Source organism: Alexandromys fortis, unplaced genomic scaffold, assembly GCF_014885135.2.
Source record: "Alexandromys fortis isolate MF-2015 unplaced genomic scaffold, M_Fortis_MF-2015_v1.1 scaffold_91, whole genome shotgun sequence".
NCBI classification, from domain to species: Eukaryota; Metazoa; Chordata; class Mammalia; order Rodentia; family Cricetidae; genus Alexandromys; species Alexandromys fortis.
In genome coordinates, this window is record NW_026067968.1 from 7657962 (window position 1) to 7684384 (window position 26423).

General features: G+C 56.7%; 1 protein-coding gene across 11 annotated transcripts; it reads left to right on the forward strand.

Annotated features, from left to right (window-relative positions):
• Inf2 (inverted formin 2) lies at positions 1-25754 on the forward strand. 11 transcript variants are annotated; one of them, XM_050154749.1, is made up of 24 exons: positions 9233-9397; positions 10769-11168; positions 12183-12298; positions 12372-12531; positions 12986-13019; positions 13899-14040; positions 14518-14659; positions 14807-15592; positions 16066-16211; positions 16300-16361; positions 16764-16866; positions 17060-17145; positions 17557-17657; positions 18421-18491; positions 19136-19243; positions 19574-19644; positions 20408-20528; positions 20854-21018; positions 21189-21291; positions 21453-21614; positions 22131-22760; positions 22844-22928; positions 23250-23306; positions 25117-25754. In XM_050154749.1, the coding sequence occupies exons 1-23, from the start codon at positions 9332-9334 to the stop codon at positions 23260-23262; spliced, it is 3873 nt and encodes a 1290-aa protein (XP_050010706.1). In that variant the 5' UTR covers positions 9233-9331; the 3' UTR covers positions 23263-23306; positions 25117-25754. The 11 variants fall into 11 exon arrangements, 10 of the variants coding, with proteins under 10 accessions (XP_050010704.1, XP_050010703.1, XP_050010702.1 ...); XM_050154748.1 differs by having other exon boundaries at positions 9232-9397; positions 22131-22928; XM_050154750.1 differs by having other exon boundaries at positions 23250-25754.
• Positions 25755-26423: the final 669 nt, after the last annotated feature.

Here is a 26423-nt window from a genome sequence, read left to right on the forward strand (position 1 = left end):
CCCGCCCCACCCGGCCCGCGAGCGCGGTTAGGTTAGACCGTGCGGAAAGCAGCCGCGGGGCCGCCGCCCGCAGCACCAGACGCTCAGGCGCCCGGACAGAGGAACCTCAGCACTACCTCTCGCTGCGCCCCCACCCGGTAAGTCTGAGGCTTCGGGCTAGTCTGGAACCATAGGGAAACTGAGTCTGGGGACGGTGAGCAAAACGGTTGAGATTGAGGAGAGGGCTTCGAGCTGCCGCGTAGGCACCAATGTAGCCAAGATTCCGGTCCGCGCTCTAAGCGCTAGACTACCGGCAGGGGAACGTCGCTCACTGCTTGCAGGGTGTTTGCCCAGGGTCTGACTGGTGGAGGAGTTCCCCCACCTTGCGGCTACCACATCCTGACCATGAATCAGCCACAGTTGAGAAAATAAACTTCAACTCGAGGTCCGCCTACAAAGTAGCACAATATAGGCTTGCGGCCCCGCCTTGACGGCTAGCTTCTAAAGATGCCCCTGCAGACTCTTGCACCTTACTGGCCGACCTGAGGGAGTGGCACAGATCTGCTTCTTGTGGCAACATCTGTCAACCACCATCCTGGGCAAGGATGCAGGAATGAAGGTGATCTTAGAAGGAAAGCTGAGTGACCCCAACTATGCCTTGGTGGACTCCCCAGAGGACTATGGGGTGGAGCGGGGTCTGTAGGCCTATCTATCCAGGCCTTTAACCAAGCAGGGTCCCATGTCACACAGCGGCAGGTTGGGCACACCAGGAGTCAATGGCAAAATGGCCCTTATCCTGCCTGAACTCCAGGCCAGTGCACCCTCTCCAACGCCCGCACACCCACGCTGAAGCTACAGTTGGGAATTCCCTTCTCACTAGTCCTCCTGTGGCGTTTGCCTTCTCTGGGCCTCAGTTTCTTCTCCCATTCTTGAAGGGTGGGGACAGTGGCTCAGACATGAGCAAACATCTAGATCTCTTCAGGGTGTCACCCAGGGCAGGGAGCATTTGGGGAGCAGACACTTGTAGCAAAAATGGGTGTTTGTTCCAAGGCTGGGGACTGAAAGGTCTCCCTGTCCCCACCCATTGGCTCAGGGGCAGCTGTCCAAGTTGACCTAGAAGGGTACTCCTACCAGGTAGGAGCTGAGCCTGCCGGTTCTACCCTCCCGCCCCTTCCCTAAACTCTCTAGCCCCAGTCCAGCCCTCCCAGGAAGGGCTGCCCTCCACCACCCTACCCAAGCAAGCTGCTAACAAGGGTTCTGCTCCTGAACAGCAGCAACGAGTTAACCTTCAGGAGAGGCCCCTCACTTTGTGGGGGTGCTGATGGCTGTCGGAGCTAATTGCACACATCTCCCTGTGCTGGGACCTGAAAGCACCTACCTTAAATAGACTTGTTCACCTTCTACCAAAGTGCACTTGCTACAGAGGGAAAGTTTTCAGGCTCATGAGAGCTGTTGGGGGAGGCAGGGGAATTGCTAGATGCTGGGTGCAGGCAGGCTACTGCTGGCCCATTCTGGACAGGAATGATGGCATTCTCTGGAGGAGGCACAACTCCTGGGCTCTGTGAGGGTGCTGATGTGTTGGTTCCCGGGGTCTGGGGGATACTACCTGACTCCCCTACTTCTGTCTTACACACATAAAGTGTTTAATAGGTGCACAGTTCCTCATCCAGCAGACGTCCTCTGTTGGAAAGGGCTGCCTGCCTCTTTCTAGAGTGAGTCTGTCTCCACGGAGATGCCCCTGTGGCCTGAAGCGGACTGAGGCGTGTCTGGCGTGTACAGAGAGGATGGAGTCCCTGTCTCCGGAGGTGTTAGAATAGGAGCCCTATTATGTCGCCTCAACCTGGTAGCCTGACCTGAGTGAAGAAAATCTTGTTGAGAAAGTTCAGACAGCCCGGGCCTTGAGCCAAAGTAGGATCTGTACGGAACTACCCACCTGCCCAGCACCCAGCACATGGTGCTTCCAGCTGTACAGGAACTGGGGAGGGGACAGTGCCAGCTGCGCCAGTGTCCCCTTGTGGCCCTCTCCTAATGTGTGATTACATAGGAACAGGCAGGGGCTGATTAGGGTCTCTCCTCCATTGGAGCCACCTCCACGATCCTTCAAGCATTGGCCCCGAGCCCTCCTTTCCTTCCCGTCTGTGAGCAGGTCTGCGTGCTGAGCGGAGACAAGCCAAGGGCTGTCGGGGCCCATCTGGCCCTTTGGCTCCCACTCCATCGGGAGACTGTATGTGCTTCTGTCTATCCTGACAAGAGGCCCTTAGAATGACTGTGCTTTAGACATCAATTCCTTGTACCGACATTGCCCCCCCCAGGAGGTGGTACCCAGTGATATGCCACACAAAGCCTTCTTATCTCCCTAACCCTTATGGAGCTCTGAGAATGGCGCCCTACTATGTGGCCTTCAGCCTGGTAGCCTGACCTTAGTGAGCATGCGCTCACCACAGGACAGCATCTCAGGACTGGCCACTGCAGCTCAGACGATCAGATGGCCTTGCCCCGGTCAGGTAGCTCCTGCTGAGTCTCTAAATAGGGTGAAGCAAGCTCACCCTCTAGGCTCCCTCTCCTCCCAGTGACTATAATAGGGCCGGATGCCCTAGACTCCTGGGACCTGGTTCATGGGGCACTGGTAGGTGGAGTGGGATGTGACTGAGGCAGGTATCATAGTTAGGGTTTCTACAACAGTGATGAAACTTGACCAAAGCAACCTGAGGTTTATTTCTTCTTACAACTCAGTTCCATCACTGAAGGAACCTAAAGGCCGGAACTAAAGCAGAGGCCAGGAGGAGAACTGCTTATTGGCTTGCTTCTCGTGGGCGTACTCATCCTGCTTTCTTACAGTACCCAGGACCACCTGCGTGGGGGCAGCACCGCCCTCTGTGGTGCTACCACATCAGTCTATCAAGAAAATGCCCTCTAGACTTGCCCGCAGGCAATTTGATGGAGGCATTTTTCTCAGCTGAGGAGCACCAGATAACTCAAGCTTGCGTTAAGATAACGAAAAACCAATCTGGACAGAGGTGTGCACTGAAGCCCAGGGCCCTTCACCCCTGATGGAGGACAGGATGGCCAAGGCTGCTTTCCTAGCTCACCCTCACTATGACTTTCCTTTCTGTAGGAAGTAGACATGGGACAGAAGAGGGGATGGGAGAGCCCAGAGAGGAGGCCAGGTAGCCTCGGCCAGTCTCCTGCCTCTGGCTCACTCCTGCGGCATGTGGGCTTGAGGAGAGCTAGCTGGCCCTCTGCAGAGATCTTGGCAGAGTCCGAGTACCAGGGCAGCCCCTGCCTATGCTGCCACAGCATTCCACGTGTTTCCAGAGCTGGACTTGGTCAGAGCATCCCAGGTCCACGTGGGTACTATGTTTCCATGGGCCCAGCCTCACCAGTGTGTGGCTTGCGCTGACAGAGGTCAGGCTGATTGGGGCCTGGATGTGAGCCTCTTAGTGGATAGGAGGCTGTGTAAAACTCACATGAAGGAACGAAGCCAACATCGAAGCCACGTGCTAGGCCAGCCAGGCCCAGTGGGTGAGGAAGGACACTTCCTGCTTAGCACACCTCATGGCGGTAGGCGTGGCTTCCCTGGGACCCCTCCAAACTTTGCAAAGCAGACTGGCATATCTGCTGCTCCAGGCCCCTGCAACCCTGGGCCGTGGTTTCCATGTGCAAACTCATCTCTTCCTCATCACCCCTGTGTCCTCGTTTCTGCTGCAGACACAGCTCTACTGCTGTCTGTGCTCATAGCAGGGAGGTAGACGTCTGTTCCCGCCTGGCCACGGCTGGGAGGAGGACACTACCTGTCCCACACCTCTCTGCCCCATGTCATATACAGACATGAGTGGCCTAGTGCAAGACCTGTCTCCACAGAGGGAGGGCTGTGGAGGTAGCGACAGGAGTAGGGGCTGGGCCCTGGCATGTTGCAGAACCCCGCAGCTGGTTGCAGGGAGATGGGGGGAGGTCACCTCTGAGAAGAGTGAAGGCTGAGCCGCGGAGGTGTGATGCTTGCAGGCCTGATGGTTGTCATTCTGACAGTGCTAGATCAGCCAATCCATGCTGAGTGTCCAGGGCTCCCTGGTGACCATCCTGGCCACTGTACAAATAAGAAACCCAAGTCCAGAGTAGGCTTTCTCTTGCAGAAACCCTGGTGTCCTCATTTCCCCGCCAGTACGGTGAGCGTGCACTGAGGATCTTGCTCGCCCGGTTGGGCCTGACTGGCTCCCCCACACCAGGTGGCTGAGGAATTCTGAGCAGGGCCCCAGAGACTGGAGCTCTGAGCTAAATAGATAGAGACTGTCAGGGCTGAGATGACCTTGTGCGGTGGTAGTTACAGTTAAAGCGGCATTTTTTCCTGACAACCAAGAACTCGTGGTACTGGCAGTGACGTGCTTGTATGAAGACAGAAACAGGAAGTCCATTGGGTTGTCAAGGAACCAGCAGGTCGGAGGTGAAGGCCTCCTCACTTGAAGGCAGCCTTGTCTTCTCTGTGAGACCCGGCTATGCCTCTGGCTATGCTGGAGGATACAAGTGCAGTCCCTCCCCCACTTTCAGTGTGTCTTTGTTCTCATTGCCCCTGGAAGGGAAGCTTGGAGCTAGACACTGGCGGAGGGTGGAGACTGGGATCTGGGATGTGGGTGGACAGGACAGCTTTCCCATCCTGGGCATGGACAGGGCTGAGCTCAGACCAGCACATAACACTTGCCACATGAATCCTGAAGAAACTCTGTCCTGTCAAGGTTGGGAGAGGCCTTGCCGAAAACGTCTGAGGGGTCAGAGAGCACATGGGGCCTGTTGGAGAAGGACTTTCCAAGGGTGTCTGATTTTGGAGAGAGAAAACCCAAGCAGATGGATTCTAGGGTGAGGCCTGAGGTCCCCATGACCACAAACCCTCGAATTGAGCCCTTCAGATGGAGCTGGGGTGTATAGCACCATAACCCTCGGTCACAACCCTGCCTTCCTTCCTGTGGAGCTTAGCAAACCCAGAACCCCAGGTCTGCATACCTCCTACCCCACCAGGGACGAGGTCACAGGAGGAGCGCCCTCACCGATGGAGTCGGCATTCCCCCATGCCTCTCTGCAGCCCCCAGTACTTAGTGAATGTCCGAGGGGGCCAGGCTGTCCTTGTACTTCATGCAGCTGGGGTGACATTGCAAGTCTAGGACAACTGGAGTCCCCATATCATCCCAGAGCGGGTGGAAGTGAAAGCAGCTCGCTGTGGGTACCGCCACCCTTCCTGTCTCCAGCTTGCCTGAGTGAAACTCCTGTAGAGGAAGGGGACACCGAGAGCACCCCAGCCTGCCCTCAGGGTCCCCCCACAGCTGCTCTGTGGACACCTTTCTCAGCAGGAGCAGGAACAGAGGGGACGGGAGCAGGAACAGGGTGTCCCCTGGCCCTAGCAGGTATTTCCTGTTTACTACTTCTGTTGCCGTTCAGGCAGGTGTCTTGGTGACAGTGTTAACTCCAGTGCTAAGAGCTCCTTCAGGCACACTCCCTCCCTGAGACTCCCACATACTAGGGTGGCCCAGTGGAATCCTCGCTCTCCTTGCACACCATAGGCAACCAATTGGGAACTGGAAGTCCGAGCTTCTGCACACTCATTCTGAGCCGCGCTGGCAAGTGGAAACGGACTGAGGTGCTGCTTGGCCAGCCTCTTGACTTGGCCTCATGCATATTTCCATGTATGTGGATATAGGGATGGCGGATGGATTAATTGTTTTGCTTCCTGGGGACAGTGGATGGATTCTTTTGTTTCCTGAGGACAATGGATAGATTAATTCTTTTCTTCCTTGAGGCCTACTGTGCCTATAGGATGTCTTACCTGAGTTGAGCCCTGGGCCAGCTGAGGTCCCTGAGGGGCTCACAGTCAGGAAGATGTGACCCCTGCTGGGAACCGAGACTGGTTGGGAGAGAAGGCAGTAGGGGTCCGGGTAGGACAGGGGCTGTGCTTGAGTCCCGGAAGCTGCCGGGAATGTGTGCACTTCTGTAAAACCAAGGGTTGTCAAGCAGTGGAAAATCTGGGCTTCTGGAAGGGCTAAAAATACAGTGTGGCAGCCCCTGCCACCCAGTTCCGGAATCCCGCTTCTGCCGTTTCTCCCTCCCACCCATGGAAGGCGAGCTCCCTCCTTTGTGTTCCCCCCAACCCCCAACTGGCTCTGGGCCCAGAAACACCCTGCCTTCATTCGGGTGTTGGTTGGCAAGGTGCCCCCTCAGCTGCCTCTCTACCCTAGGCAGCAGCCCCTCCAGGGGTCCCCTACCTGGTCTGTGCCTGCCCTAGCCACTTACCTCTGAATTGACCCATCAACTCCCTAATGCTGGCAGTCCCTGCAGGGGTTGGGTGCAGATGACAGCACCTCCTGCCCCAGGGCTTAGGTGCAAAGCCTGGCCTGCTGCTGCTCAAGGGATACCTGAACTCTGGCATATCTGAAAGGCCCAGTGTAGCTAACTGTCTGCGGGGCCTTCTGGCTCCTGGAGCTATATTCCTTGTTTTCCTGGATGTAGCAATGAGGAAGTTGAGGTGTGGAGTCGTGTGACTCACTCAGATTCCCTAATGTATTGGAACACCACAGCCACCCTTTTGGAGTCCAGGGGACCCGTGCAAGGCTTCCTGCTACTGTCTCTCCCTTGGTTTGTTTGCATGGCATGCTGGGTAAGTGGAGTTGGCCCTCCACACCCACTCAGCTCACGTCTGATTACTAGGCAGGGGCGGAAGCCTCTGGAGTTCCATGAGTCAGAGTAGCTGCCCAGGCATGTGGGGTGGAGGTGTGGACAGTGCCATGCCAGGCTGGCCTACAGCTTATGCAGGAGACAGCCAACTATTAGTGAGAGCCACCCTCCCAAGCAGTGACCCTGAGGCTTACAGGCCCTGATCCTTTCTAGGAGTCCTGTCAATGCTCAGATCTGGGCTGGTCACCATTGACCCTGAGGGAGACCCTGCCTTCATGAGTAGTCTTGAAGTGGAAGGCCTGTACTTGTGGGGAAGTAACCCTTAAGAACCATGTGTGTGGGCTGGAGAGATGGCTCAGAGGTTAAGAGCACCGCCTGCTCTTCCATAGGTCCTGAGTTCAATTCCCAGCAACCACATGGTGGCTCACAGCCATCTATAATGAGATCTGGTGCCCTCTTCTGGCATACAAGCATACATAGAAGGAATATTGTATACATAATAATAATAAAAAAAAAGAACCATGTGTGTGGGCTGGAGAGATGGCTCAGTGGTTAAGAACACTGGCTGCTTTTCCAGAGGACCCAGGGTTCAATTCCCAGCACTCACAGCAGCTCATAACTGCTTATAACTCCAGTTCCAGGAGATCCAGAATCTTCACACAGACATACATACAGGCAAAACACCAGTGCACATAAAGATAACTTTAAAAAAAAAAATCCAGGCCGTGGTGGTACACACCTTTAATTCCAGCACCCAGGAGGCAGAGGCAGGCGGATCTCTATGAGTTTGAGGCCAGCCTGATCTAAAAGAGCACAGGCTTCAAAGCTGCAGAGAAACCCTGTCTCAAAAAAAAACAAAAAGACAAACAAACACGTGTAAACTGGGCATGGCAAGACGCACCTTTAATCCCAGAACTCTGTAAGTTCGATGTCAGCCACAGCCAGCCAGGGCTACTGAGTGATGCCCTGTTTTTAAAAGAAAAAGAAAGAAAAGAAAAAGCAAAACAACAATAACAAAAACATGAATAAAGGACAAGCTGCCCTGAGCCCTTGGATCTGGGGATTTTACGGGCAAAGGCCCTGCCCACTGCAGTCCCATTATTCTGAGTGAGCTGTGTAGGCAGATGGGACAGTCTCCATGTCCTGGTTTCATCTGCCAAAGCCTGGCTGCAGAGCCAGCCCTAGGATGCTGACTGGAAAAAAACACCTGAAAATGGTCCCGTGCTGGGCCGTCCCTGACACCTTAGGCAAAACCAGGGTATCCAGCCCCTCCGAGTCTCTACCAGGTCTGACTCAGAGTAGAGCACTTGGCCCCAGAGCTGGGAGTGGGAGGGCCAGGAATGCACAGATGCCATTCAGACAGCTTCGTGCCAGCTGTGGTGACACACACCTCTAGTCCCAGCACTTCAGAGGCACGGGTAAGAAGAGGTCAGGAGTGTGAGGGACAGTCTCAGCTACATACTAAATATGGGGCCAGCCAAGAGGACATGAAGTCCTGTCACAAAGCAAAACAAAACCAGCTGCAAGTATTCCAGCTGCTCACTCTGTGTGGGTCCCACTGTAACCGACCCACTTTGCAGATGACAGCAGAGAGAGCATGTGTGAATTTCCCTGAGACACACAGACAATAAACAGTGAGGTTCTGCCCCAGCCTTGTTTGGCACCTGTATTTTCCTGGGTATTATTCCCCAGGTCTCCCATGGAAGGCAGAAGCTGGGTTCAGAGACTGCAGTAGTAAAGGGGTCACCCACAGCTGTGTTTGTCAGAAGTTTGACAGCAGGCAGGGGAGGGAGAGCTTTATAGTCTCTATGGGGGGGTGGAGGTAGGATGCTTCATGGAGGCCAGCCAAAAATGGGACATCCTATTGCTTAGACTTGCCTTTCTCTGATTGGTGCTAAGTTGTAAACATGCACACAGGTGATGACGGCTGTCAATCATTAATCGGATCTAATCTGTTGACCTTCCTGGCCAAAGCTGCTAGACTGTGGAGTATCCAGGTGCTGTCCACACTGGCGTCATCCTACAGAGAGGTAGGAAGCCTGGCAGAGGAAGAAAGTCTCCTCACTTTGGCATCCTGGTTTCCAGCCAGACTGGCTCTACCGGGTGGACACAGTCACCAGTAGGGCTTTGGGGCATAGCCACCTTACCCCACAAACAAATTCCCAGGAAAGCGAGCATGAATCCAGGGCCCACCCCACAGATGCAGGGAGGATCCCATCACGGAGTGAGTTCACAGTCCTTGGACAGGCTACACATGGGGTAGGAGGACTGGAAAGTGCCAGAGGAGCAGTTGTAAGGCAAGCAGGTACCCTGACCTTTGTATCTGGGGGCCTCAAGCCTGGGGCACAGTGACTCTGGTGATCCTGATGTCCCAGAAAGATTGGGTGGGTTCAGCACGGAAGACTAGAGCTCCTGGCCAGAGAACTCTGGATGCCAGAGGCCAGGTCTGGGTGAGTTCATACTCCAACCCCTCAGCCTGTGCCAAGGGGACAGGGCCTCTGGCCAATGGAGGCAGGGGTGGGGGTGGGGAGGCCAGTTATAAGCACCTCTTTGGGCAGCACAGAGACTAGGGAGTGTGCAGAGGCCCGTCAGGCAGCTCCGTTCTGTGATAAAGCTCCCACACTTACTACCAAGACCTACTTCAAGGGCGTAACACTACCCAAGAGAGACCAGTCCAGACCGGCAGCTGGCAGCAGGAATGAGAAGCTGGAGGCAGGGCCCCGAATGGGTAGGCAGAGATGGTCGGAAAGTCCTGCGCATCTGGGTGAGTAGACAGCTGGAAGCGCCTAGGATTTGGTGAAAGCAGAGATGGAGGGTAGTGGGTTCCTCCCCCAGTGAGGTGCAGCACAGGACCCAGGGCCTCCAGTGAGGACAGCAGACGCCTGGAAGCCAGAGCCACACTAGCAGAGTGCCTGAGCTCTCGCTCGACTCAGGCGATGATCTTCAGGGCACCTCTTCAGCCTGAGCTCACCCCTTCCCTGGAGGAGACGCCTTATACGAAGAGCACCAGCCTGCTAGCATTCAGTGGGCTCTAGGAACACTTGCAGGGCCCAGTTGCTGTGAGTGTGGCCACAGTGTAGCCTCCCTGAGCACTGCCCACAGCCCTTCTCCCATTCAGCAGGTAAAAAGCCTGTCCTGCATACAGCAGAGAGTGCAGGACACGGCCCTTAGGATGGATTCGGCTATGGGAGCTTGCCCCACCAAGGCCCTTCCCCTCGGCGTTTTCCTCCCACGGCTCCATGATGCCTTTCTCAGATGCTAAATTTAAGATCCCAGCCATACATGGTTGCAGGAGAGCCTGGGATGCCCCTGACCTTTGACGCTGTCCCCAGGGGCTGTGATGACAGCCTTACAGCCAGCGGGGCCTAGGGGCTGGCCCTGGAGAACCGCATTGATGGAGGAGACAAGAGTGCAGTTTGTCTACAGTTAGGCTTTGAGGAAAGACATGATTTGGAGAATGTTTTAGGCCAGACTTGCCCCTGCCCCACTTGGGGGGCATTTCCGTAGTCGGAGTAGGGCCTGTTGCTGATGAGCCAAGTGAAGCACTGTATGCCGAGGACTCACTTTTTTTCTGGGTGAACCCACTCCATTAAGCCCTGGACATCTCATCACATTGTGTCCTCAGCCTGCTCCTATGATTGCCCCTCCTCCCACCCCCACTGTCCCCACCTCCCAGGCTGTGGGCATTGGGGAAGCAGCTGGAGCCAGATAAGGGAGCCTCAGAGATGCATCGTCACCACGATGTCACAGCATTCCAGCTGGCATGGCTGCCTGCTGCCTACCCCAGTTTCCTAGTTGAACTGGGGCTTATCAGGGCAACACAACTCATACCCCCATACCCAGGCACAGAGGTCTAATGGAACTGTCTCTCACTGAGCCTTAGGGTCTTTGTGCATATGATAGGGCTTGCCTGTCTATCATGCCATCCAGGAACAAGAAGAGCCTTTATAAAACAAAGTGGCTGTCCCAAATTCCCATTATTGGACTACAAGCCAGAAACCTAAAAGAGAAACTGAGGCAGCAAACAGTGCCTCCACGTGTCACTTATGGCCAAGCTGGCCTCTAACCTCTTAATCTGTGGGTCCTGTATATCTCCTGGTCAGGCTGATGGCTCTGTCCTCCTCTGTCCCTGCAGGTCAGCAAGATGTCTGTGAAGGAAGGTGCACAGCGCAAGTGGGCAGCGCTGAAGGAGAAGCTGGGGCCGCAGGAGTCAGACCCCACGGAGGCCAACCTGGAGAGCGCGGAGCCTGAGCTGTGCATCCGGCTGCTGCAGATGCCCTCCGTGGTCAACTACTCGGGCCTGCGCAAGCGCCTGGAGAGCAGCGATGGCAGCTGGATGGTGCAGTTCCTGGAGCAGAGCGGCCTGGACCTGCTGTTGGAGGCGCTGGCCCGGCTGTCGGGGCGCGGCGTGGCCCGCATTGCAGACGCCCTGCTGCAGCTCACCTGCATCAGCTGTGTGCGTGCCGTCATGAACTCGCAGCAGGGCATTGAGTACATCCTCAGCAACCAGGGCTATGTGCGCCAACTCTCCCAGGGTGAGCTGGAGGCCATTGTGTGAGGGCAGGGCGTGGGGGCTCATCAGGGAAAACCCAGCCCTGAGGTGAGGAAGGTGGAGACAGCTCACCCCAGTCAGGCCCCGAGTCTTCCACTAGCTGTTCCTAGTTGTTTCCTCAGTTCTGTGACCAGCAGCCTTCTGCTGGCTCTACCTACCCTCTGACCTCAGAACAGGTCCGCACGTACACTGCTTGGTTCCATGCCCTGTAATAGCACAGCACAGCCCTTCAGGCCTGGTCCTCACCTGTTAAGGACATCGCCCTCTGCCTTTCAGCCCCTTTCCTGGCCCCCACCCCTCTCTATATACCTAGTTGGCCACCCCTGGCCATGCCTCCTGCTTCTGCCTTTGCTATCTCAAGACCAGCTCTACCTTCTGGCTTCTTGCAGTGCCTTGGCTGTGGCAAGTGGATAGGAGTCTCTGTGTGTTCCTCAATGGAAGCAGCTAGGTCCCACTGGGGCGCTAAGACCTTCTGGGGAGCAGCGACTAGGATGGTGGTGTCGGGGTGAGCTAGGAAACCGGAGGCTGCCATATGTCTAGCCCGAGACCCACACCAGTTGTAGTCTGTCTCTCCAGCCTGGACCCGATTGTACCCCTCCCCCATCAAGCTCTTGTTATTCTCAGCACAGCCAGATGAGAAGCACCCCAAAACTTCCCTAGCTCAGGATGGAGAAGGAGAGGGCTCACAAGGATGAGGAGCCATCCCTTGCTGTCAAGTTTGGAACACACTGAGCCTGGAGCCAGCTGCAGGGGCTGGGCTGGGCTAGGCTCTGTAGATTCCAAATACCTCCCTTGCCATTCCCCGAAAGGACCTGTGTGTGTCCCAAGAGGCAAAGTCAGGGTTCTGGGAAAGAGGGGATGGGAAAGATCCTGGGCCGTAAGTTTAGCTGGGGTTGGCATGTTAGGCACCAGCACCAGAACCAGATCACAGGTGTGTTAAAGATGGATGGGGGCAGCAGGACAATGGGCCTGCTGAGACATTCCTGACCCTTCACAGCCCTGGATACATCCAATGTGATGGTCAAGAAGCAGGTGTTTGAGCTGCTGGCTGCTCTGTGCATCTATTCACCTGAGGGCCACGCCCTGACGCTAGATGCCCTGGACCATTACAAGGTGAGTAATGGGGTCTGGGTCAAAGACACAGGATCTCCTGCTGGAGCACATCCTGACCCTGCCCAACCTACAGACGATGTGCAGCCAGCAGTACCGCTTCAGCGTCATCATGAATGAGCTGTCAGACAGCGACAACGTGCCCTATGTGGTCACCCTACTCAGCGTGATCAACGCCATCATTCTGGGTCCTGAGGATCTCCGCACTCGTGCCCAGCTGCGGAGTGAGTTCATCGGTAAGTGCCCTCACGTGCTGACCTCCAAAGTGCCTGCCTGCTGGGCCAGCCCAGCCTGTGCCCCCCTTGGAAAAGTGGGACTGTTAGCAAATCCTGCCCCTGTCCCACATCCCCTAGCACCCCAAAGTAAGGCAGTGTTCCAGGGTCTGAGTGCCGCCTACTGCCGTCGGTTCCTATGGCAGATAGGACATCACTGCTGAGGGTTCTGTTTCATAGCTGGCTGGGTGGTAGGGGCAGACGGGTGGCCTGCTTTCAACTCCAGCTCTGCCCCTTCAAGCAGTGGCCACTGAATAAGCAGTAGACCTTGCCCCCTCTGGAACTGTAAGACTCCCTGATGATCTTAAAGGAGGGAGAGGGGAGATAACGGAGAGTCCTGATCATGTCACAAGGAGCTGGAGGCAGGGAGAAGCCAAAGGCAATTTCCAGACTTTCTAATCCCTTCTGTCTAACCCAGGGCTACAGCTGCTGGATATTCTGACCCGGCTACGGTGAGTCCCTGCTGTGGCTGCTTCTGCCAGCTGCCCCCTCCCCAGTCCTTCCTTGGGGTTTCAGCCATTTTGCCCAAGCAGTGTTTGCAGAGGGGTTGAGAGGTTTCTTCTAGGAGTGAACCTAGGACTCAGGCACTGCCCACAGGAGCCAGAATGCCTGGTTAACTCAGGATCCAGATGCACAGCAGCCCATAGTGGTGGTGCAGAACTCACTTCTATGGACAGTTGCTCACCTTGCTCCGAAGCTCGGGTATAACACAGCCTGGAGTCTGTGTTGACCCTGGTGTCTCCAAAGGGAGCCTGTCCAGTTGAGAACCCTAGTCCTGACTACACTCAAGACAGACCCCACTGGGGCTCTTTACCTCCAGGAAGTCAGCATGAGCAGCCATAGAGACTCTACTGTTGTGAAACTAGCCCAGTGCAAGGCTCTGGGACCTGTCCCCAGGTGGGCAGTGAGGAGGTCAGTTAGTGGCCAGGCTGAGGTAGTGGCAGCACCTGGCCCCAGTATATACACTTGACAGCTGACTCAGGCCAGGCCCACCCCTTCTCATGTTTCATGGTGGCCTGCCTCAAGTATGATCTTGACTGTGGGTTTTTTTTTTTTAACCTCTAACATGAGGGCCCAACCCCATCCTGTACCTGTCATGAGAATCTGCCCTACCCCATGCCTGGACATACCCAGGTGACCCCCGAGCAGCCTGGCAGGGTGAGAAACTCAGATCCATTCTTGCTGCAGTTGCTGGCTGCAGCTCACTGGGCCTGGCTAGGAACGCTGCCCAGTGTGCTCAGGTGGGCAGCGTAGAGGTGGCTGCATGCAGCCTGGACTGTAAGGAAAGGTCCGGTGGGACAGCGGCTCAACTGGCGGTCCTCATCCCCTAGAGACCTAGAGGATGCTGACCTGCTGATCCAGCTGGAAGCCTTCGAAGAGGCCAAAGCAGAGGATGAGGAGGAACTGCAGCGTGTTTGCGACGGTATCAACATGAACAGCCACCAGGAAGTCTTCGCCTCCCTGTTCCACAAGGTGCAGTCCCACCATGGCCAGGCACAGAGCTAGGGTCATAGGCAGGGACTGTGTTGTCCTGGAGATGGGGTCATAATGCAAGACAAGCTTCCAGAGGTCAAAGTTGTCCAAACTGACTGTGTCTTCCTGTGCCTCCGCTAGGTAGTGATTACTGGGGACTTCAGGTAACTTAATGCCAGGTGAGGGGTCAGGAGTCTGAGTTTACATGCCCCCCGAGTCTTAGTCACTGAATGCAGCAGCCCTCATCTGGGGTTGACAGTAATAGGTAGAAACCAGGGGTACCATTTAACATCTTACAGCATATAGGGTGATCCTCATACCACCAGTACCACAAAGAGCTCTGCATCTGTGCCACCCATCACCCGGGCTTCAGGTGAAGGGGCTTTAGGACAGGACGCCCCTGGCGCATGGGCTGGTGGGTAGCCACCTGCCCAAGGGCGGGGATGACCATCTACCTTTCTATTTTGGTTACTGCAGGTGAGCTGTTCCCCAGCGTCAGCCCAGCTGCTGTCGGTGCTGCAGGGTCTCATGCACCTGGAGCCTGCCGGCCGCTCAGGCCAGCTGCTCTGGGAGGCCCTGGAGAACCTGGTGAACCGGGCTGTGCTCCTGGCCAGCGATGGTGAGAAACTGGGAGGGGCAAGGCATGCAGGGGGGCACAGCCTGTTGGGAAGACCCTGAGATCCTCGGCCATGTGGGAGGTGATGTCCCTTTGCCTTGTTCCCATCTCTGGCCCTCTCCCTTAACTCTGCACACTTCCTTCCTGCAGCCCAGGCTTGCACCCTGGAGGAAGTAGTTGAGCGACTGCTGTCCATCAAAGGGCGGCCCCGACCAAGCCCCCTGGACAAGGCCCACAAGAGTGTCCAGGCCAACCTAGGCCAGAATCGGGACAGTTCCTCCCTAAACACTACTACTCCCACAGCTAAAGTGGAAGGCCAGCAGCTGGCAGTGGCTTCTACCTGCCAGCATGTGGGCAGCAGCCAGAGCCCCAGTGATGACATAGCTCCACAGACAGCCCTCCAACAGGCAGCCTCACCTCTACCTACCCCACCGCTCTCCAGCTCCACCCCTGTGCTCCCTCCACCCCCACCCCCCCTGCCAGGCCAAGGGACCATATCTCCCCCAGCACCCCCTCCACCCCCACCATTGCCACCCTCCTTGCCAGGCTCAAGGACCATATCTCCTCTACCCCCACCACCACCTCCTTTACCAGGCTCAGAGGCCATGTCCCCCCCAGCACCTCCACCACCTCCACCTCTGTCTGACTCCTGGAGGACCCAGCCCCCACCCCCACCCCCACTCCCTGGCATGGGTGGTCCATCTCTTCCTCCTCCCCCTCCCCCACTACCTGGAACAGGCGGGATTCCTCCCCCACCTCCTCCCCTGCCTGGTTTCTCTGTCCCCTCCATGGTGGGTGGTGTGGAGGAGATCATTGTGGCTCGGGTGGTCCCCGGCCTGGACTCAGCCTGGGTCCCCAGTCACCGGAGGGTGAATCCACCCACACTGCGTATGAAGAAGCTGAACTGGCAGAAGCTGCCGTCCAATGTGGCACGAGGTAAGCCCTCGTTCCAAGCCAGCCTCTGGGGAGGGTAGGTACACACTGGTCATTCCTCCTGTGAGTGTCCACATCCACTTAGTCAAGACAGCCAGGCCCCTGTCGGAGTCCAGTTCTTATGTGTCTTGCATGGGAAGAAGCCACCACCTCAGAGCCCTGTGGGTCACAGGTGTCTGCTGCCGAAGGCCCTGCCCTCCTCTGAAGGCTATCTGTAGTGCCCTAGGTGTCAGGTGCTGATGCTCAGAGAAGGCCAGCCGGAGAGCCCAGGTCGCCTGCCAGCGTGGGTGTGTGTGCCCATATGCATGCACACAGCCTGAAACAGCTTGGAGGTTTCCTTTATCAGATATGCCACCCAGGCTGGGCTCCAGGCTCCTGCTCAGTCCCCAGAGACCTCAGCACACCTGCCTTTGGACCCATCAGCCCACATTAAGGAGAAGTTTCAGCAGGGTACCTTGTCCATCCCTCCCCTGTAGAACGCAACTCCATGTGGGCAACACTGAGCAGCCCTTGCACAGAGGTGGTGGAACCTGACTTCTCCAGCATTGAGCAGCTCTTCTCCTTCCCCACTGCTAAGCCCAAGGAGCCCTCTGCTGCCCCCATCAGGAAGGAACCCAAAGAGGTTAGGTGGACTCTGACCATCTCCTGCGGGGATAGAATGACCTGCTCTGCCCACCCTCCAAATACCAGCTAAAAGGTGGGTTTTCTAGGTCACTTTTCTGGACTCCAAAAAGAGCCTGAACCTCAACATCTTCCTGAAACAATTTAAATGGTGAGTGAGGGACATCACGTTACTGTCAAATTCAGCCCCAGGCAAGCGGCCAGCTCTGCCCTGAGCTTCCCAGGTCTGCCCAGCAGCGCCCTCTGCAGACTGGCCATGTCTGTGCATGCTTCATCCCCAGGGCAGGAGATAGTGTATGATAGCTGCCACAGACTGTCTCATCGAAAATTCTAGAGGCCAGGGTGAAAGTGAGGCCCAGAAAATCCCTGAGGTAGACCCCTAGGCCATAAGCAAGCTGTGACCAAGTCAAGGGAAGACTAGGTAGGCCCTGCCTGCCAGTTTCTAAACCTTTACCCTTCCAAGATGCCCATCAGCCACCCCCACCTCTGAGTCAGGGGTGTACAACTGCTTCTTGTCATCATGCTTCTTGACCCCTGCCCTCACCCTCCCCAGCTCCAATGAAGAAGTCACTGCAATGATCCGGGCTGGAGACACAACCAAGTTTGATGTAGAGGTCCTCAAACAGCTCCTAAAGCTCCTTCCAGAAAAGCATGAGGTGAGCAGGGGCCCAAACCAACCAAAGAAGCAGGGATAGTGAGGTCCTGACCCGCCTCGCCCCTGTGGAGAACCATCTCACCCCCTTGGAGAGCCACTGGAAGGCTGGGAGCCAACACGGACCTTGATAAGGAGGTGCAGGGAGGCAGGTGTCGGGCAGGCAGACATGGTTCCTACATGTGGCATCCGTGCAGATTGAGAACCTGCGGGCGTTCACAGAGGAGCGAGCCAAACTGGCCAGTGCTGACCAGTTCTACATTCTCCTCTTGGACATTCCCTGGTGAGCAGCCCTGGGCTCCTGCTTAGCCTGTGGGGAGGGAAAGATGGGGAGAGTAGGGTAGGGGCCAAGCTTAGGAGCGGAGGAAGGGGTCAGGAAGGCAGTTGTACACAGTCCCTAGGGCTCCGAGAATGAGTCATCTCTAAGTGTCACCATGTTCCTCGTCCTCTCTGAGAAAGCAGAGGTGACCTCTTAAGTCCTGAGGCCAGAGTCTTCCTGAGAAGCTCCGGGCCCCCTAAGCTGCCGCCTTGTCCAGGCCCTATTTCTGTCCTGGGCACAGGCCTAGAAATGTGCACGTTCCCCAGCCAGGCCATGGGACCCCTCCCCCCAGACCACCCACCAAGGGCAGAGCATGTTCCCGGTGGCAAGCATGGTGGAGCCTCCGGGCCCTAACCCCCTGCTCTGCCACACCAGCTACCAGCTGCGGGTGGAGTGCATGATGCTGTGTGAGGGCACGGCCATCGTACTGGACATGGTGCGGCCCAAGGCCCAGCTGGTGCTCACCGCCTGCGAGAGTGAGTGGGGCCCAAAAGCCTATGGGGCTGGGAGGGACAGGCCTGCCACGCGTCAACCCCTGCTGTAGCCATGGCATGGCCATCGAGAGCTGTGAAGTTGCTGGCTTTCTCCACCAAAGCCCATGGTCACCTCTACCATTTCCACATGACACACACACACACTTTTGTACACTCAGTACAGTAACTTCCACAGTAAGTTACTGCACACATGAGTGAGGATACGTAGTCCATACCCACAGGTATAGCATGCATGCAGATATATTCATATGCAGTCACTCACAGCACACAGAAACACAAAGACATATATGCATTCCTCTTCCGTGAATAAAGAATGACAGAGACCCGCTTAGCCACCAGATCAGGGACATAGATGGGCTCCAGTGGCCCAGGGACAGCTCACTCCTCTCCGGCACACAGCATGGTACATAGCTGCTCCCATCTCAGCCACTGAGCCAGGAGTGTCCTCCCTGCAGCCTAAGGGACAGGGACCTGAGAACGAGGGTGGCATTCCAGAGTCCTCACCCATAGGACCTGTAGTGGCCGTACACCTGCTGGAGTTGAGGGCTCAGCAAACATGGCCATGGCAGGAAGTGTTTCGAGAGTCCCTATACTATTGGTATAGGAGCGCATAGTCCCAGGTAGCCCCTGCCTTGTGTCCTTCTGGTGCTGTGATAGGCCCAGGGTCAGGAAGCCAAGCAAACAGCCACACTCTGGGATACATGGAGACTTTGGGCTTTACTTCAACCCTGTTTCTCCATCACAGGCCTGCTCACCAGCCAACGGCTGCCTGTCTTCTGCCAGCTGATCCTCAAGATTGGGAATTTCCTCAACTATGTAAGTCAAAATTGTCCTGTGACCCACCTCCCACCATACCCTGGGAGTCAGTCAGGGGACTCATTCTACACCTGGGAGTCAGGGAGCTCCCACACACCCTGGGAGTCGGGGCGCTCACCACACACCCCCTGGGAGTCGGGCTCACCCCACACCCTGGGAGTCGGGGGGCTCATCCCATACTCCAGGAGTCAAGGGACTCACCCACACCCTGAGAGTCAGTCAGGGGACTCATTCTACACCTGGGAGTCAGGGGGCTCCCACACACCCTGGGAGTTGGGGCGCTCACCACACACCCTGGGAGTCGGGGAGCTCACCACACACCCTGGGAGTCAGGGGCTCACCCCACACCCTGGGAGTTGGGGGCTCACCACAGACCCTGGGAGTTGGGGGCTCACCCCACATCCTGGGAGTCGGGGCGCTCACCCCACACCCTGGGAGTTGGGGGGCTCACCACACACCCCCTGGGAGTCGGGGGGCTCACCCCATACCCTGAGAGCAGGGGGCTCACCCCACACCCTGGGAGTCGGGGAGCTCATCCCACACCCTGAGAGTCGGGGGGGCTCACCACACCCCAGGGGTTGAGGGACTCATCCCATACCCTGGGAGTTGGAGGGGAGTTGGGACTCACCCCCTTTCCCTCATAGGGCAGCCACACAGGAGATGCAGATGGTTTCAAGATTAGCACGTTGCTGAAGCTCACAGAGACCAAGTCCCAGCAGAGTCGCGTGACGCTGCTGCACCATGTGCTGGAGGTGACCTCCGGGAACCTGCGGATGGGGTGTCCCCTTCTCTTGCCAGACCTTACTCTGGCCTTAGGCCTGTTAATTATTCTAGAGACTGAGCCTCAACAATGCCCATCCCCAGCAGGCCTTACCTACCCCCCCCCCCAAACATCGGGACAGGCCCTCTACTGTCACCCACCTCTGGAAAGCAAAACTGTTACAAGACCACAGGCCCATGGCTGGATTTTAGAGGCCCCAAGTGGTCAAAGAGTTGGTGGAGGTTCTACCCATGCTTGTACAGGGTAATATCCACAGGCTCAGTGGGGTCACCAGGATCTTACTGGGCACCTTGTGTTACAGGAAGTAGAGAAAAGCCACCCAGACCTCCTACAGCTGCCGCGGGACTTGGAGCCGCCCTCTCAAGCTGCAGGGTGGGTGCTCCTGCTAGCCTAATGCCTTAGCAGCTTGGGCCCCAACCTCTGATCCCAGCTGCCTTGCCATAGAGCCTGGCCACAGCGGTGCCTCAGGACCCCCTACCCCAGAGAATGCCGACTTTCACTTTGGGACTGTGTCCACTCTAACTATGACCTAGATCAGAAAGTGAAGTCTGGAAGGGATGGGGTGACAGTCTGGCACAGCATCTCTACAAAGTGAGCCTTCCTAACAGCCTAAGCTAGGTCCCGCCACCTCATGATTCAGGTGAGGAAACCGAGTCTCAGGGAAGTGGTGTTGTCATCCTGGAGTCTCATCACCCAGCAGAGAGGCTAACTGGACACACCAGCTCCATAGTCTATGCTCCCATCATGCTCCACTGCCCTGGGAGCTTTTGGTCCAGCAGCTGCTGGGCCTTAGAGCCAGTCAAACAAGAGTGACAGTGGGCCTAGCAGCTGGGCAGAGGTTCCCAGGTGTGCTCAGTATGAAACAGAGCCCACTCTACAGCGAGGGGTCAGTATCCTGTCAGTCTGACTGATCTGAGTGTCACTAGAATAGGCACCTAACCTACCATACAGGGTCATCAGGATTGGCTGGTTTCTGGGACCTGCAGTGTGAGAATTGTGGTGGACCCAGGGTTGGCAGGGGGTGCGTGAAGAGGGCTGATACAGTCCCAGGGGCTGTGCAGACAAGGGCCCACTGTGACAGGTGTCAGCTGATGCCTGATTTACCTTGCCCATCTTGCCCCTCGGTGCCTTTCAGAATCAACCTGGAGATCATCCGCTCAGAGGCCAGCACCAACCTGAAGAAGCTTCTGGAAACAGAGCGGAAGGTGTCCGCCTCAATCCCTGAGGTGAAAAAACAGTATGCTGAGCGCCTCCAGGTAAGGCTGGCCAGTGGGTGTCCTATGGTTGGCAGAAGAGGCTTCTCCTCAGTACAGTCGAGGGAGTAGATGGGTGAGCAGCTCCACTGTGAGCACAGGCCAAGGGGATAGAGAGCCTGAGTCAGCAGAGCCGCTTCTCTGCTTCCTGTCCTAGTCTTTCCTGTAGGGTATGGACTCCGTGGCCCTAGGCTAAAGCTCCCAGGAACATCCAGCATGCCCCAAGCCCTACTCTACATGGAGACATCTGCTCAAGGGTCCTGGGCGTAAGGTCTCACCAGCATGCTCCCCTGGCTCACCGTGGAGTGACTGTGGCTTATGTCCCCAGGCCAGCATCGAGGCCTCTCAAGCACTAGACAAGGTATTTGAGGCCATTGAGCAGAAGAAGCTGGAGCTGGCCGACTACCTGTGTGAAGACGCCCAGCAGCTGTCTCTAGAGGACACGTTCAACACCATGAAGACTTTCCGAGACCTCTTCACCCGTGCCCTGAAGGTGTGGTGGGCCCAGGGGAGTTAGGTGATGCCTGAGACCAGAGTGGGGTTCGCAGCCCCTCTGTTCCCAGCTGTGATAGGTGCAGCCGTGAGCCCCCACCGTACTTGTCCCTCAGTATTCCCGCTGTGGGTTACTGGGATGGATGACGAGGCTCCTGTCTGTCTGAACAGGAGAACAAGGACCGGAAGGAACAGATGGCGAAGGCAGAGAGGAGGAAACAGCAGTTGGCAGAGGAGGAGGCACGGAGGCCGAGGGGCGAGGATGGGAAGCCTGGTGGGTCTCGGGGACAGGTGGGAACAGTTACAAGGCTTGGGATCCAGGTGGAGCTGCTGTCCTTCCTCTCCCAAGCCTTTCCGTGCTTCTCTGGCTCTCTTGGGGATCCCTGGGGTGGCCTGGGGTCTCTGGGCTGCCCTCTGAGGTCTGTGGCTCTGCAGTCAGGAAGGGGCCTGGGAAACAAGAAGAGGTGTGTGTCATCGATGCCCTGCTGGCCGACATCAGGAAGGGCTTCCAGCTACGGAAGACAGCCCGGGGCCGAGGGGACGCTGAAGCGGGCAGCAGAGTGGCTCCAACAGACCCTCCAAAGGCCCCAGAGCCTGGTGAGACCCGAGCCTGTGACCTTCCCACGCCCTCCCACCTATGCTTACATCTAGGAAGCCTTCTGGGACCTGAGGCTCTTTGGGAACCCTACACACACGTCCCTGGAGACACTAAAGTGGGGAGCATGGTGGAGGTCCCGTTGGCACAGCTCTGAAAAGGCCCCCTGAGAGGGCTGTGCCTTTGGGTGGCCAGGAGTTGTGGGAGTTGTGGTCCGCTGATAGACAACCCGAGTTCTGGGCACCTGAGATGTTAAGACAGGCAGACCTTAGGAAGGGCTCCACTATTGGAGCTCTGATGAAAACGGTTGGATTTTGTGGCCCATTGGGTATCCTCCCAGTCTCCCGTGTGTGGCCAGACTGAAGATACTGCCCTGCCTTGACCCATAAGAAGCCATGCTGGAGGGTCCCTGAGACTGAAGTTTGGAGTAGTTTAGGAGGGCTCAGAGTCAGGAACACTTCCAGGAGTGGGACCAAAATGCCCCACTTCATGTCACTGACATATCCCTCCATCCACAGCAGCTGCCAGCAACCCTATACAAGGCACAGACCACCCTATCTCAGAGTCAAGCTTGGATACGACAGCAGCGGGCGAGCCACAGGGCTGGGACCTTGTGGACGCTTTAGCCCCCAGCCCCCAGCCCTCCAAGGAGGAAGGTGGCCCCCCAGCCCTGGAGAGGCGCTCTTCCTGGTATGTGGATGCCAGTGACTTCCTGGTCCCTGAAGATACCCCGAATGCCCAGCCCTCTGAGGGCGCCTGGCCAGTGACTCTGGGAGATGCTCAGGCCTTGAAGCCCCTCGAGTTCTCTAGCAATAAACCTCCTGGAATTGAGAGCTCACAGCAGGATGCTATGGATGCTGAAGCCTTGAGGGGTGTCCACCAAGCCAAGGCTGACAGCATGAGAGAGGGAGCAGAGGATACAGCTGAGTGCGGCCACAGCACCCACCTCCCCTGCACAGGCCCTGGAGAGGATGAGGATGAGGACGACACAGCCCCAGAGTCTGCGCTTGACACGTCCTTGGACAGGTCCTTTTCTGAGGATGCAGTGACAGATTCCTCAGGGTCTGGCACCCTCCCCAGGGTTCGAGGCCGGGTCTCAAAGGGGACAAGCAAGCGAAGGAAGAAACGTCCCTCAAGAAACCAAGAAGGTAAGTGGGAAGCGAGCTGCGGTGAGCAAGGCTGGGGGCGCCTGGGTCTGGGCATGTGGTTAGAGCTGATTGTCCCACTACAGGGCCTGGGACCTCTCCCTGCCATCCAGCTGGTCCCTCCCCTATCCCTGCGGGTACTACAGGCTCAACCAGCGTCCAGGAGACAGGGTGATTCAATGGGACACAGCACCTCACACAGAGGGCCGCTTTGGGGGCCACCACTCGCGTCACCCTTGCCTGCAAATTCCTGCCTTCACACCCCTTCTGCAGGGAGTGGAGCAGGGTGGTGGACCTTGACTCTTGTTGCTGCAGGGTGGTCTGGCATTAAGATCTTGGGTGCAGCTGCCATTGTCACTGTGACCCAGAGAATCTGGGCTTGACCAAGAGTGTTGCCATGGCTAGCTTGTCCCCCACAGATCCCACCACCCTGAGCTCAGAGCTGCCCACCTGTGATGAGCTGATGAGTGTGTTTCTTTTATTTGGAAGCAGAGTTTGTCCCTGATTCTGATGATAATAAAACAAAAAGGCTGTGTGTGATCCAGTGAGGTATGTATGCAGCCTGGCTTATGTTGACTAATGGTGGCAGCGGGTGCTGGGGCCTCAGCCTGCTGCCTGACCCTCCTGGGCACTAACCTAGCTTCTCTACAGCCCTCTGGGTATTATCAGCAAATCCCAACCTTGGCTCTTGGTAATGGTGCCCTTGCTGTTCCTGCCTTGTTGGAGAAGGCCCAGCTGCCAAGCCTTGCCTGCCCCAGGGTCTTCTCTCCCCCAGCTAGACACAACCTCAGAGCTGGACTCCAAATGGGCTTCCAAGGAAGGGTAGATAAAGCCAAGCTTCCTGTAGGGAGTGGGATCTCAGGCCTTTGTGGGTACAGTGTGGGATCTTCGGGGATGACTGTTTCTTGGTCCTGCAGGACAGACTGAGGTTGTTCCTATCTGTGCCACAGCCCTACCCAGGGTCATGGTAACTCTGCAGCTTTACTAACCCCAACTCCCCAGAAGACATGGTCCCTCTGCATGGAGCCAACCCTCCCAAGACTATCCCAGCTCTTCCATGGTACAGGTTAAGGCCAAACACATGCCCAAAGAGACTGGAAGGAAATGGATGTCTCAAGTGCAGCTGCTGCCAGAGGCAAAGGTGCCTGGGCCTCCCATTCCTGTACCCAGGAGCAGAAAGGGATCAGTTTAGATGCCAGGTCTTCCTTGTATGTGCCATAGGGGTCTTCTGGACCCCACTTATGGCAAGACAGCCAGGGCCAGTGACATGACTCTAGAGGTTAGAGATGCTGTTGGACCAGCTTGGGCCCTGCTCCGTGGCCAGGCTTCGTGGATGGAGGAAGGCCCAGCTTAGGACAAAAGATCCTGGCCCGTCATGAGCCATGAGTCCAGGCTGAACAAGTGCCAAGCACCTCTGGCTATGCTCAGGGACCCTGGGTCTGCCTGGCACTTAGAACCCGCTGGCCACTGGGCGTAAGTCTCAGGATCGAGGTACAAGGATGAGGGCTGTTGGTTCATTGTAGGCAAGACCCACAGGGAGGTCAGAACGCCATTCCTCTTGGGGCCCAGCATCACGGTGTCTTCCCTCACTTTTTCAGCAGTGTTAATCCTGCACATGGTCTGCCCCATTGTATAATGCACTTTGATGGAGACCAGCTCCTGTGTCCCTGGACCAGCAGCCTCTTCATACTGCCTACCACTGTTCTAACTAACCCGGACTTGCTACTCCCCTGCCTTGGTTGTTGGTTCATTTCTTCACTCCCTGTGGATGTCCTGATAACACCCTGGGCGATGTTTTGGCCGCTAGCTGCTGCTCCACTCATTTTCTCTCATCTTGAACAGATTCTCAAACCCAAGCCTCCAGGGGAGCCTGGACCCCCACCTACCACTGGTGGAAAAGCAGGGTTTTTAGGAAGCACATAGAGTGTTGGGATCAGGGTTCCTACGGGGGCAGGCTGGTGGCAGTTAAGTGTGTGACTGCCAGTCCAGGACCCTCCTTGGTCAGCACCTAGCCAGAGAGAAAGCAGGAAGGACCAAGTCCAGCTCAAAGGGCCCAGTGCAGGTTGGTGAGAATAGAGAGTGGGTGTGGGGTCTGAGAGGTGAGAAGTAGACCCCACGGACCCCACTGCAGGTGGAATCGAGCTAAGGCACCAAGCCTGGCTGGGACAGCCTCTGCAGGGGCAGCCTGCTCGTATCACCTTGGCTCCATCCACTCAGATGAACTCTGCTGCCCCGGAGAAGAACCTGGGGTCAGAGTGGACCTGGATACACATCATAACCTTGGCATTGAGACCCACAGAGGGCAGCTGAAGCTTTCTGAGGAAGGTTGCTCCTGACTTTGTCATTTCCTTCCCAACAGGCCTCAGGTCCAGGCCCAAAGCTAAGTGAGTGTCCTGAACGGCTCAGTACAGCAGCAGATGCTGGATTGCTGCCTGGAGAGGCTCTTCGTGGCCAGGCTGGGACTGGGCCCCCGAGAAACCGAAACTCCGTGCCTTACCCAGCCGGGATCCTTGGAAACCTTGGCCATTGATGCTAGGACCTGACTTGGCATCACCCTGGACCACCTGCACGCTCATAGGCTCACAATCCGCTTTGCAAACCCCTACCCACCCCTACCGCATGCACCGCAGGGGTGGGAGGGAGATACAAACGCCTGCAGTGGGCTGCAGCATCCCCAGCCTGCCTCCATGGCGCAGTTGATTTTTAGCTGAGTACTGTTTTCTGCATCTTTCTTCTGCTGTGGCTGAATTGGGGATGGCAAGGGCTCCAGGGAGGCTTGCTGGCAGTGCTGTGGGAAGATCCTGGCTGGTAGGCCCCAAGGAACAAGAAGAGCTGAATAATGAGAGGGGACCACAACAGCTGCCATTTCCCTCAGTGTCGGCCCAGCAAGGAGCAGGCTGCCCCTGCTCGGCTCCCCTGTCCCCACTCCAGGGTGTGCACTGTTGAGTTTGGAGCCCAGTGGGGATTTTAACCAATAAAAAGCAACCTTGTCTGTCATGACCGTTGTGTTTACACCATGGGACGAGTGGCAACACTGTGGAGAGGGCCTTCGCCTTGTAGCTCAGGTGGGACTACATGGAGGCAAGTGAAAGGCTAGGTGCAGCATGCAGGGTTGCTTGACCGGTAGAAAGATGGACGGGTGAGCCAGTGCAGGCGTGGTGACACACGAGTGGTCAAGACCGTCTCCTCTCTTTCTAGAGGTGGAAAAGGAGCAGGTGAGGAAGCACCAATTTGGAGTTTGTATCCAAGGGCTGCCGCCCAGCCTGAATGATCTGGGTCTCCAGACGCAGCCCTCACCCCTCATGCCGCCCAGCAGACAGCAGGGTGAGACAGTGCTGACAGTCGTCTTCAGCAGCCTGTCCCCCACCACTGGGAGAGGATGAGCCAGAAAGGGGTGGTGGGCTGGATGGGTGCAGCACATAGCTAAGCTTCCAACCCCCCGAGTGGGTAACGGGCAGCAGATGCTGGATGTACTGCCTGGAGAGGCTCTTCGGGGCCAGGCTGGGACTGAGCCCCAGAGAAACAAACTCCGTGCCTGGACCAGGTGATGTTTGGGGCAACCGTGAGCAAGTGCAGGCCATGTTCCTCAGAGACCCTTGGAAAAGTAAAGAAGGGAGTTCTTTGCTGTCCCCCAGGGCCCTGCCATTGGGGATCCCAGCCCGAGAG

Bases quoted from the DNA above. Each gene is read 5' to 3' on its own strand.
- Inf2 (XM_050154744.1), top strand. From the start codon at position 9,332: ATGAGAAGCTGGAGGCAGGGCCCCGAATGGGTAGGCAGAGATGGTCGG. The intron at 17,658-18,420 runs GTGAGTGGGGCC...TCTCCATCACAG, and splicing joins GGTGCTCACCGCCTGCGAGA to GCCTGCTCACCAGCCAACGG. The intron at 18,492-19,135 runs GTAAGTCAAAAT...TTTCCCTCATAG, and splicing joins TTGGGAATTTCCTCAACTAT to GGCAGCCACACAGGAGATGC.